Source organism: Arvicanthis niloticus, chromosome 6 (genome assembly GCF_011762505.2).
Source record: "Arvicanthis niloticus isolate mArvNil1 chromosome 6, mArvNil1.pat.X, whole genome shotgun sequence".
In the NCBI taxonomy this organism is placed as follows: domain Eukaryota; kingdom Metazoa; phylum Chordata; class Mammalia; order Rodentia; family Muridae; genus Arvicanthis; species Arvicanthis niloticus.
In genome coordinates, this window is record NC_047663.1 from 100003124 (window position 1) to 100016171 (window position 13048).

At 45.4% G+C, this 13048-nt stretch overlaps 1 protein-coding gene across 5 annotated transcripts in view; it reads left to right on the forward strand.

The window, feature by feature from the left end:
- The window catches only part of Clec16a (C-type lectin domain containing 16A), a 196981-nt gene that overhangs the window by 57689 nt on the left and 126244 nt on the right, over positions 1-13048 (forward strand). For all 5 annotated transcript variants that reach the window (XM_034505372.2, XM_076937429.1, XM_076937428.1 and 2 more), the window contains 2 exons: positions 8516-8651; positions 11693-11793. In XM_034505372.2, coding sequence (XP_034361263.1) covers positions 8516-8651; positions 11693-11793 — 237 coding nt within the window. The remainder of the gene's footprint in view (positions 1-8515; positions 8652-11692; positions 11794-13048) is intronic.

The window sequence follows — 13048 nt, forward strand, 5'->3', positions numbered from 1 at the left end:
GGTATATGGCTCAAGATGGCTGCAAGGATGATAGCCGCCTTCTGTTGGCTCCCCACAGTTGGACTTTTGCCTTGTTGGACTAAAGATTGGGCTAGAGCACATTACAAACTTAATACTTTAACTTTTAAATTTTCATTAATTATTTTGTAACAAAACAAACAAAAACAACTCGATTTCTTAAGGGTTCTTAGGCTAAAATTCTAAAAGTAATATTGAGTTCCCAGCTGACTTGTAATTTATTTATTTTGTTGAGCATTTGTTTCCTGGTGACTCCAGGATAGACCCAGGGCCTTGTATGCATGGGCAAATGCCCACCTTGACGTGTGCCTCCGTGCCCCAGCAGAGCTGGCAGCTCCTAACTATGCTTGTTTTAATGATGGTCACAGGAACACAGACTTCACTGGAGTGCTGTTCTGCACTAGTGAGTTGTGTGTCATCCTTTGCCTGGGCGTCTGGTGTAGAAAGACTCTGCAAACAGGCTTCTGCTTTGTCTGTTAGGGCTTACGGGATGCCATGGCTGCCAGGCTAGCAGAAGCAGGTTCTTTCCATTTCACCATCCCTTCATTCCATGTCTTTCCCTTTGGCTCAGATTTCTTTTTTCTCCTTACTGTCTTCATTGGCAGCCACCTTCTCTGTACAGTCGGGGGTTTCTAGAAGTAGTTCCTGACCATGGACTCTGCAGCCCTTCGCTTGTTGGTGACAATACCTGCCTGTCTTATCTCTCCACCATACATCTTGGTTATTGTCCTGGTGTGCTTTTGTGCAGTCTTTACCCCAAACACAGGTGGATGTGCCACCTGCAACCCTCCTGGGAGCTTTTTTTACCTTGTAGTGAACTTTACAGCTTCACTGCACTTGAAGTGCCCCAGCCTGTGGCCTAGGGTTCCAGAGAAAGGGCAGGGTACGCACACACTCATGCTTACAGCTATGCCAGCACTGTTTCTAAAGGTGGCCTGAGAGACCGGGAGGCAGAATCCCAGGATTTTGGGGGATCTCTCACAGGGCCCTCAGTGTCAGATAATGGCTGACAATGTCAGAGATGCTCTCAATAGCTTTGCAGAGCTGCCCTTGTGTGCAAGGATCTTAGAACATCTCAGGCACTTACTAAGTTTCCTTTTAAAATCCACATTAATAGATCTCCTTGTTCATCATGTATATCTTTACAGAGACTTTGCATTTACACTGGTTTTGAGTTTATAGTAGTAATTTTTCAGATGTTACTTAAAAATAATTTCGAATTTAAGAAAGTCGTGAAACAAAAATAGTATAAAGACTACTCATTTATTCTTTACCTAGTTTCCTATTTTGCTGTTTTCTACTGTTTGCATTTTTATTTGTGCTCTCCCTACCCACCCCTTACTCCCACCCTCTTGCCCAATACACACACACACACAGGAACACATGCATGCACACACACACAGGAACACATGTATACATGCTATGTCTTTTCCTCCCAGGGTCTCCTTGTGTTTTTCTTTTTCTAAGAACAAGGTGATCTTAAACCCGTCACCATCCGTTCATAGCTCTTTTGTTGGCAGATTTTTTTTTTAGCTATTTTATTGGTTTCTTATATCTACTCCCTTCCAACCCTATTCCACACTAATCTCTTCCAACCCCCAACACTAAGTAGGAGAGAAAGAAGGCTAGAGGGGAAAGGGGGCATAGACCTCTTTAGATGGCTTCCTGCTAGTTAGGGGTGTTGGGTTCCTAGGGGCAAGTCCAATCTTGTCATCAGAATGTCCAGAAACCCAGCAATCCAGCAAATGTAACAGCAGGGACCAACAGCATCTGCCCCAGACCCTCTGGGTCTCTCCCATTTATACCCTCTCTAGAGTCCCATATCTGCAGCTGCCAAGAATCATGGCCCTCTTAGAGTACATGACAATCATCGTTAATGGCTGTGGACAAACTGAAGCAGTCCCATATCCCTCAACTGGAATTAAAACAAAAACATGTTCACATAGTATAACTGAGTTCTTAAAGAACCAAAGTGCTGGGGCTAAGAGCACTGGCTGCTCTTCCAGAGGTCCTGAGTTCAATTCCCAGCAACCACATGATGGCTCATAACCTCTTCTGGTGTGCAGGCATAATGCATGTAGAATATTGCATACTAAATAAATAAATCTTAAAAAAAAAAAAGAAGAACCAAAGTGCTCACTACACTCTTTCCCATCTGTGTCCCTGTTTTCTCTTTTGACCAAAAAAAAGTCCTTTGTTGCACATTCTAAATACATACTTTCTTTCTTTTCTTTCTTTTCTTTTTTTTTTTGACAGAATTTTGCTGGTGTAGCACAAGAAGGCTGCAAACTCTTGGTCTTCCTGCACTGGTCATTGTGATGATGGTTGTCCTTCATCATGTTGACGATTTTAAAGATGCAGGTCTGCTCCAACCTCTAGTAAAATGGTCCTCATTTGGTCTCTGGCTGTTCAAGGGTCTACCTTCTTGGCTGATGTGGATTAGGTGATGAGGTGTCCTTTTCAGGGTGTCACATTGGTTGTCTGTCTTTCCCAAGTGGTATTTATTTTGGTCACTTGATTAAGAGCTGGCCTGCACCTCCACTGTAGAATTATTCTTTCCAAGTTCTACACAGCCCCCAGGAAGACACTTGTAGATTGTGTGCCTCTTCAGCATTCCCCTAGATTAAGCATTTGCAGCTTATTCTCACCTGCTCTAGTGTCTACCATAGCGTTACCATGATGGTTACAGAATGATGCTTTCTGGCAGCAGGCTATTGTCATTCCACTGTAATAAGGTCCCTTCTTCCCAGCCAGTGATTTACCTCTTATCAGCATGGACTCCATTTTTTAATGGCTTATATTTCATTACTATATTTAATTACTCTGTTGCTCAAATTGTCCCAGAGTTGACCCTTGGGAATCCTTCAAGCTGGCTGTGGTGTGCTAAGTCCCTGTTGTCTTTCAGGTCAGTCTCTAACATAGGAACATACTTATTCCATGTACATCTCACATCTCAGCCCATCCCTGACATTTGTTGTTCTCTGAAAAGTGCTGCCTCTTCTCTGTAGCAGACAGTTTGTATGACTCAGATCTGGGCCCTAGATGGTCTTATTGTTCCTAGATGGCTTTTCTTTTTTGTCTTTTTGGTGGGCAGAGCTAGGACTATATGCATTGTTATTTTTACATGCACACATATACACACATACAAATATGTGTGTACATGTTTTCAAGAGTGTAAAGTTTGTACCGACTCTTAGTCTCAGCCTATTTCCACGTCTCTTGGCTTCCCTGTTATGTTTTGTCTACAGTGAACCCCTCTGTCTTCTCTCTGGCACGGTTATTCTCTGAGGCCTGTAACAAGCCAGAACAGCTTCAGAGTCGCATCACTCAATTATGTAGCGTTCTGTGAATAATCAGTAAAGCATTTGTTTGCAATACTTCTCCATCTGCCACCCTACCCCAGTATTTCATCTGTCCAAAAACTAGGGTGCCTGGTCAGCTGCTCATCCTTGTGCTTCTTGAATTGGCCCACTCCCAGCTCCACCTTCAGGGTAGGTGTGGCAGTCACTTTAAATAAATTTTGACATTTCATTTTTGGTTCAATTTAGTTGATATAATTTCATATATATGTTTTATAATTTAAAACATGTGTACAATGTATCCTGACCATATCCAACCACAGAATTTCCTTTTTAAAATACATAGTGTTTTAACACTGTAAACTATACAGAACAGTGTCCTTTGCTTCCACATGCCTTTTCTCCCTCCTTATCCCTCTACCTTTTTGCTGAATTATTTTCTCTCCCTTCTCCCCTCCATGTGTGTTGTAAAAATAAGCAGATTTAGCCAGGTGTGGTGGTGCACACCTGCAATCCGAACACGAGAGACTGAAGCAGGCTGGAAAAAAAAAAAAAGGCAAATTTGTTTTTGTTTTTTTGTTTTGTTTTTCTGTCCTTTTTGCTCACAAGGCAATGATAGATGCACTCTTGACACTTTTCTCTGTTGTTGAGGTTTCAGAAGGATAAACATCTATTGCCATCACAGTGGGGACATGTCCTAGCTGGCAGGCATGGCAGCAGGAACAGCTGAGAGTTCATATCTTGAACCCCAAGCAGCAAGCAGAGAGTGAACTAGGAGTGGCGCCTGACTTTTTAAACCTCAGAGCCGGTCCCATGAGGCATACTTCCCCAGTAAGGCTATCCTGCCTAATCCCACCCAAACAAGCCCACCGACTGGGGACTAAGGATTCAAATGCCTGAGACCAGGAAGGGACAGTTAACATTCACCCCCCCCCCCCCCCCACGAGTCCTGTACAGCCTCAGCACCAAGTAAAAGCTGCTGGCCTCCAAAGACTGTATCAGGTTAAATGAAGGCACAATAGTTTTAAAATGAGTCCATTAGGGCTGGGAAACTAGCTCAGCAGGTAAAGGTGCTTGTTGCGTAAGTCTGAGGACATGAGTTCAAATGCCCAATAGTCAAGCAAAAAGCCAGATGTGCTTTTGCCAATGCCTGTAATTCCACTGCTGTGTGGGGACAGACAGGAGAATCAATAGGGCTTCCTGGTTGCTGGTCTAAGGTAGAAAGTGATAAAGCATGACACCCAGTATCTTCTTCTTGGCTCTGCACCTGCTCACAGGCACACAGGTCCTTCCCCATAGACACAATCTACATTTTTTTAAACATGCCATTCTTATTGAAACAGAAGCCTGGCTGGTGGGACTGGGGATGGCTCAAAGTATAATTGAGGTTCAGATGGAGCCCTTGAGTTGCCATTAGCAGAATCTCTGGCCATTTGGTAGCCCTGGAGTCACTGGAGCATCCTGCTTGGCCCATTGGTGGAAGCTGGCTGCCCTGGAGTGAGTACTGCATCCACAAAGACTGGAAAGCAGCACAAGACCACCATAGACACTCTGGTATGGCAGAAAGAGGGGTTCACAGAAAAGGTCATAGGCTTTCAAAAGGCTGTGACAGATTAGGGAGAGCCTCTCCCCAAAGCCACTCCTCTCCATTTCAAAAGGGACAGGGAGTTGGTGGAGCCCAGGTAAGAGCTTTCACTGTAAAACTTAGCTGGATAAAATTGTTTACAAGATGAAGACCTATCCTGACTTTGAAAGAACTAGTCTCCACTCACCTAGGAAATTAGCTGAATCTGGGAAATTCAGTAGGATTGGCTGAGTAGCTGGGAGCACAGGGTGACACAGCCAGGACTTAAGGTGCTAGGATCAGCTACTGCTGGCTTCTATGCCACAATGGGAGCTGGGCTAGCTTCTGCTGCATGTTCTGGCTGCACAGAGAACTATTGCACTTCTGGGTGGCTTTTTCAGAGTTGGTTGCCAAATTTGGAACAAACAAGCAGATTTCAGGTATTTTGTTGTTGTTGTCTTCTTTTTTAAGGTCCTAGAATTCTAGGAAGGGGCTCTGTAGTACCCTAGTGACCATGTGGGCAGACAGTTTGCGTTTGTCCACTTTGACCTGAAGCAACCCTGTGGTCAACTGTCCACCATGTTGGAATGCCTTGGAAAGTTCCTCTGATGGCTAAGGGTGTATATCAGTGGCAGAGTACTTGCCCAGTATGCATAAGGTCCTGGGCTCTATCTCCAGTATTGTAAAATGCAAAAGTTATTAAGTCATTTGAAAATTGCCTAACTAGCAGTGAACTGGATTGTCTTGAACTCTTCTCTTGCTCCAGAATCCTAATGGTGTCCAGAAACAGGAAAAGGCTGAAAAAGGGACTACTGTGATATGCTGGCTGTTCATCACACTTGGCACTGGAACTCTGGAGAGTCCTGGGAAACAGTGTTCCCACCATGTCAGCGAAGCACATTTATTGTAAATTATACATATTCTTGTCACCATGTTAAGTCATATACAGTATAAAACAAACAAAATAAATACTTTAAGGATAAGAAAAAACCTACCTAGCAAATGGTCTCGTACGCCACTCTGGGTTAACCTGAGATGATGAGGAATGAGTTAGGTATTGAAGAAAACTGTAGAACTACAAGGAAAGAGAACATGGTGCCTAATAGAGGGTTGGTGCCATCTCCTGTGCAGCCATGACTGAGGGCTGTCTGTTCTGTTGTTGGTGCCATCTCCTGTGCAGCTATGACTGAGGGCTGTCTGTTCTGTTGTTGGTGCCATCTCTTGTGCAGCCATGACTGAGGGCTGTCTGTTCTGTTGTTGGTGCCGTCTCCTGTGCAGCCATGACTGAGGGCTGTCTGTTCTGTTGTTGGTGCCGTCTCCTGTGCAGCCATGACTGAGGGCTGTCTGTTCTGTTGCCCAGTCAGTAGGAACTGATGCACTTGTTTGCTTTTTAAATTTAGCCTCATTGCACAAAAGAATGGGCTCTTTATGCACCTAGAATTGTCTGCCAGCATCTTTAAGATACATATAAACCAATCCAGAGAGAACACTTGTCCACATACCCCTTGAAGATTACTTTTGGTGATGGTGACCTCCCTGTGGAAGACTTTTAGTTAGCATCTGGCTTTGGATTAAGTGTGGAGGGCAGGGGGACCCAGAGTAAGCCTCCAGAGGTCTTGGTACCAAGGGAACATTTGTGGGATTGCCTCCATGCCAGGGACTAGCTACAAGTATATCACTCTAAAGAGAGCCCAGAAAAAGTGTGTGTATATATGTATGCAGGGTGGGGGTGGGTGGCGCATGGGCAGTCAGACATCTCCCATGAAAGAACTTTGTGAACATATCAGGCTCTTGAACACCCCAGCCCATTCCACAATTGCTACAACCCATTGCTGGTCCTGTTTGCACCCAAACTTCCCATATTGTACTGGACCCAGGGAGTGATCCATTCAGATATTCGAGAGGTGCACTGTGTGCTGGGGAGGCAGCTATGCTTATGAAGTCCATACCAGTAGAGGATAGGCAAAACTAAGTAGGTAAACAGCAGAATGCCAATGCTGGTGGTCAGAGGTACTATAGAGTGAAACAGAAACAAGGTGACGGGCAGAGAGGAGCTCTGAAGAATTCCCAGTAGTTTGTACCAATAGTGTTGAGAGGTGTAGCTCAAAGGACTTTGCAACTACCATGCCTGAGGCCCCAGATATGAGCTCCTGCACTGCAAACAGTGATAGCAGCAGCCACAGTTTCTGTGAGGACTTGGTTCAACAGAACATGGCACAGAAGGAAGAGGGGAATAGCTTGGCTGTGGGGACACTTGATAGTGTGGCCAGTAGAGAATTGACACTCAGTCTTAAGGTAATGTTGCCAGTGTGTATGCTGACTATGATATCACAAGAATATTTCCCATCTGTGGTCTTCCTCTTCAAATCAGCCCCCGCCTAATGACTGAGGGGAAAAAATCAGACAAACTCTAGTCCAGGGATTTCTCAAAATTTCTGGCAAAGACCCCATACACTGCCAAGTTCCTTCAAATTCAGGAAAATCCTGAAAACCTCTCAGGGTCCAGAAGAGCCTCCACATAGTGGCTTGATTTCATGGGACCCTAGAACCAGAAAGGACATGAAGAGAGAAAGAGGAAAGCAGTGAGACCTGGACACAGTGTACAGTCTAGTTGGTTCTCTCGTAAAAAGAGCTAAGGGAAAGACAGGTGAGGACAGTGATCAAGGCGTCTCCAAGATGGTGACATTTAACTGAGCATTGGAATGTAACGCCCATGTCTGAGAAAGTGTGGGTTATTTGACAGCCAACAAACAATACACCTAACATGGCCAGAATGGGGAGCCAGCAAGGCAGAGAAGACCAGGGTGTGAGATCAGAGGTGTAGGAGGAGTAAGGCCATGGTCTGTGCCCTTTGGATTTCATCCTGAGTGTGAGGAGAAGACATGGGGAACTTGTTTGAACTTCCTATAACTTGGGATAGTTCTCCAGTTTGTGTGGAGAACAGATGAGGGGAAGAGAACATGGAGCCAGCTAAGGAACTGGCATACATCAGTGGAGACCTCAGGAGAAGGGCAGCTGCCTGAGAATGGCCTCAGTGCATGACAAGGACTCTTGATGGGACTATCAAGAAACACAGGATCATTCTTGACTTCTAGGTGTTTCTGCTCAATGGTCCTTAATGTTTGTAGAAGTAAAATATATACTGTACTTTCAGTCAGTTACTGTAAGTTGCTCTTCCAGAATTGGGAAAAACAAAATGAGGTTCCTAACTTGTTTACCTTCCAGAGGTTGTAACTAGAAAGGTGGAAATATGGCCTCTTTCCTGCCAGAGCTGTTTCTAAAGTGTGAAAAGCTTCTGAGCAGTCCAGTGAATTAGGTAAGGACACACTAGCCTCAGTTCCATCTCCTCGGTTGCCTCCAGCCCCTTGGGAAGGAAATGAGGTAATGACCGAGTTAAGTGTCTTAAGTCAAGAAATGAAACAGGTAACGTCCTTGTGTGTTTGTCCGAGTCAGGGCTCATGCCTTGGTGTTGCTCAGATGGCCTGGATGGTTTTTTTCCCCACATATTGCTGGTGTCCACCCCCACTGTTGCGGCTTGCTTGGCACGTCTGGGCGCTTTACACATGCTTGGTCTACACCTTGGGTCTGTTACTGATGGCCAGCTGGGCTCACCTGTCTCCATGTTTGCTTGTAGAGATTGAGATGGTGATCATGAAGCTTGGCGAGCTCTCGGAGGGCCAGGCTGCTGCTGCGGCCTCAGTGCAGGAGCAGAACACCACAGACGAGGAGAAGAGCGCTGCCACGAGCTCACAGAACGCACACTGGAGCAGGTAAGCAGCAAGGTGCTGCGGGAGCTCCGGGACAGCCCCTCAGCCTTGAGAGAGAAAGGGTAAACACCTAGTCATGGGTTTTGCCTGCCCCCCCCCCCCCCCCCCCCGTCAGCTCTTCTTCCATTTGTTCCGTCTGCTGCAGCCTCTGGCCACCCAGAGACACAACTCTCAGAGTACATAAGGAAGAACTAGCCTGAGTTACATCTTTATACCCTTATTCTTTGACAAGGTGGCCAGTCGAGGACACTACCACAGTGGAACAGTTGGTAGCTAGATGGGGTCTAAAGGGTGTAGGCCATTTCCAGGAAGACTCTCTTGTGAGTTAGGCATGGAATTCCCATCTCATCCTTGATTACCATGCCTGCCCATGCCTGTGTGGCCTTTGCACATAGTATGATTCAGTGCTGCCACCTCTTCCGGCCGGCCCTGCTGCCCTGGCCTGTTGTCTCACCTCAGAGATGGCTTGCAAAGCTGATCTATGTACTTCCAGAGCATCAGCTGCTCCTTTCTGTGACCCTGTGGTGATGCGCTCAGATTTGTAGGATCCAATATGGGGAATCATGATCCTGAAACACTAATACTGTAGCTTTGTGAAAGTGAGGAGAGCAAGATGTTCTGATGATTTGGGAGCTGAATTACTTCTTTTCTCCTGCATTTTAGGGAACAGGGGTTTCTAAGAGTTAATGGGGTTCTTTTTAAACCTTGGATGACTAACTGGTAAGCTGACTCAGGTGACTGAAGCTGGGATGTCTCCATGCCTGAGCCAACAGGTTTTCTGTGTGTCCCTGAGCCTGAGACAGCATCCCTAGCACCTACTTCCCAGCCTGAGGCTGGGAGCAAGTAGAGGAAGTAAAGGAAGATGGCCATTTGTTTCCCAGAGAATTAGCTGACTCTTGATATCTATTCCACCATAGAGAGAACTGGATCTGCTGGGATTTCCCTTGTACAGGTTTTAATCTACACTCAGGGTCAAGTTAGACCCAAAATAAAATAGAACCCCCCCCCCCAATGTCATTGTTTTGTTTTGGGGCTATCTTAGTAAATACCTCTCTCTCTCTCTCTCTCTCTCTCTCTCTCTCTCTCTCTCTCTCATCTCTCTCTCTCTCTCTCTCTCTCTCTCTCTCTCTCTCTCTCTCTCTCTCTCTCTTTCTCTCTTTCTCTCTCTGACTGGTCTGGAACCCATAGAGTTCCATTTGTCTTTGCCTTCTAAGTGCTAGGATTAAAGATGTGCACCACAGACCCTACACAGCAATCTTTAAAAGATATATAAATGATGCACCTCCAGAAAACCGTGAAAACTCTTCAGGAGTGTAAAGAAGAAATAAGTCAATGCTCCCATTTGTCCCTATTTCAGTCTCTCTTACCAGCTTTTCCAGTACCACTTGTCCCTGGCTCATGTCTGTCTTGTTTTATTTCTCCCTTTTGCTCTCTAGTATCAAACTCCAGCATCTTTTTCACATCATGATCCCATTGGTAAAAAGACGCTTAGTGACTTCATAATACTTCATCTCATACATAAATGGTAGCTCACCCACCAAACCTTCCCTTGGTTGTTGTGCTTGGTCATCTGTAGTATTTCTAAGTGCAAGTGTAATCCAAATTGCAGCCAGCTAGCTTACAAGAAATGTTTTACACCTTACCCTAGTCTCAAATTTGGCATAGTTATTTCTAGAAGCTCATAGAACTCAAATCTGTACACCGCAGAGCTGTGGACATGTCTAGATGGAGGAGCTACTGTCCCCTTAAGGTTTTCCTTTTAACTTTTGTGTATCGCGTGTTTATTTGAAACATGACAAATATATTTTTATTGCTTCTTTATTTTCATTTTTCAACTTAATATTTTATGTTGATGCAGTATGCAGCTAGGGACTCAGAATGAGGAGCTAGAGTATAACTCAGCAGCAGAGCATTTACCCACCATGCTCAAGGCCCTCCACTACATCTCCAGATCTGCCCCAGCAAAAGCCTAAAATATTCAAGATGATATGAATGATTCTGCAGCATATGGTCTCCTTTGAACAATCCTATTTTCTATTTTTAATCCTCATAGATAGTCCATATTGCTAATGACCACATGCCCTTCCAGGTTAAAATACAACTTTGATCACTCTCTGGAGTACTTGGCTTTCTTGACCTCAGCCTGGCATTCGGTGGGGTGGCCTCAGATGGAAACACAGCCTCTTGCCTCCAGATCTGCCCTGTGCTGTTCTGTTTTCTGTTACTGAAGTCTTGCCAAGCTAGGCCCTACTGGGAAGGGCAGCATTTGGGATGTGTTTGTTCTAGGTTATAGCCACTTTTAATACCTTACCCGCAGAATACAGAAGGTGAGAGACCTCACTATCAATTCTCTGTCAAGGAATATTGGCCCAAGAAATTGCTGAGCCAGGACACAGTCAAAATGAAATCACGGAGAAGTGTCCTTGAAATATTAAGTATAGTAATCAAGTGCAGTGCATGACCCTATGCTAAGCCTCCTAGGCTGGAATACTTCTGTGCAGTTGAGGAGGTGGGGCAGTTAAGGAACTCACAGAGGGTTTGTAGCAGGAAGAAGCAGATTGAACGGCATTTGAACCCAGGCAGTTTGACTCTAGCTGTACCTTTAAATGTATTCATGTTTCTGATGGTGCCTTGCCTAGAGATCTAGGTCTGTTATACTGGTCCTGTTTTCATCCTTATTCCTTCCATCTTTTCTTTAAGTAATGATACATGCCTGTGCTGTCTGCCAGCTGGCATGGGAGTTCAAAAGAGCAGGAACTTTGTACCTACCATCTCCAGAGACACCAGGTGAATGACGGTCAAGTGACCGAGTGGTCCATACTTGGCCAACTCCCCCCCGCCCTCATAGAAGCTTTCTAAGGTCAGAGCCATCTCTCATTTGTATGGATATGTTCCCAGTGCCCTGATTCTGAACCAAACACATACTGCATTCACCACAAACTAGTGGCCTTAGACCTGTGAGAAGCAAAGACAGCTGATGTTGTCAGGTGAGAGAAGGAAATGCACACTGTGCCAGAGCCTTATAGAGCTTTCCTCTTTTTCAGACCCTTCCTGGATATGGTATACCATGCCCTGGACAGCCCTGATGATGATTATCATGCCCTCTTCGTGCTCTGCCTCCTGTATGCCATGTCTCATAACAAAGGTACATGTGTTCCTTACCTGCCTCGTGTTTGTGACACAGCGCTATGCTCTGTAGCATCCTTCCTCTTCACTGATACAAAGGGAAGGAGGGCATTTTGGGAAGGAGGTTCCTTCCTGGCCTCTGAGGCCGACTCCTACAGCGATCCTCTTTAGCCTCATTATAATTTCTCAGGTGATTTCTGCAGACTGAAGCCACAGGCATGTGACTCAGGCATGGTGGGGAAAATTCAAGTGTGGCTGTCTAACCCAGTGAGGCCAGCTTCCCCACTGTGGCTTTCTATAGATCCCTCTCTGCTTTACAACTAACCTAACCAACGACCACTTTCCTGACATCAGAGACAAACCAGTCAAATTGGAACCTTGGGTTTGCTATTTATAATACTTGAAGTTCTTGCCGTGGACTAAAATAGGCTTATGTGGAAGCGTAGGTTTCCTTTCTGAAGAGAATTGTGGTTCTCCATCTTCCTTGTCCAGGCTATGTGGCCATGCCTCAGATCCAATGGAGCTGACAGTTTACTGTCATGTACCAGCCCCTCCCTCAGTGCCCAATGCTGGAAACTGATTCTGGTGTTGGCCCATCTGGCTCCCCGAAACCAAGTTTTGAAGACTTTCCTCAAGAATATTCACAAGAACTGGAGTTGGCATGATTGACACACAGCACCAAATAACATTTCAAGAGGTTTATATTAAACTTGTTGGGAATAGATAGAAATACTGCTTACTAAGACAGCCTATGGCTGGAGCAGAACTGAATGTTTTTCAGTTATTCCTCAATCATTAGTCTTGAAAATTAAGTCAGTCGGCAGCACAAGAACAAATAATGGCAAATGCCTCCCCTCTGCTGTGTCCCCAGCCTTCTTGTTCAAGACAACTTCTTGGTCAGTGTCTCACGTGCCCACTGTGAACCTCAGTTAAGAGGACAGCCAACTGCAATGTAGCTCCTGTGGTGTGTGTGGCCTGCCGCTGGGCCTGCTCTTCTCTTGCCATCAGGGTTGACACAGTGTTTGGCATCTGTGTGGAAATACCTGTGGGGTGTCTGAGTGATAATGTGTTCTGCATCTCCTTAGTAAATAGCACTAGGGTCAGGAGTTGCTGTTTTGTAGTCCACCCTCCCTAGGGTCCTCTTAAAGCGAGGCTGCTTTTACCCTGTTCTTTGCTGTTCGGGAACCTGTAGCTTCTCTCTTAACCTCCGCCTTTCTGTCCCTGTTCTGTGGAGTATCTAGATAGTACCTGCTTTTCCACCTTGATTTGATTTC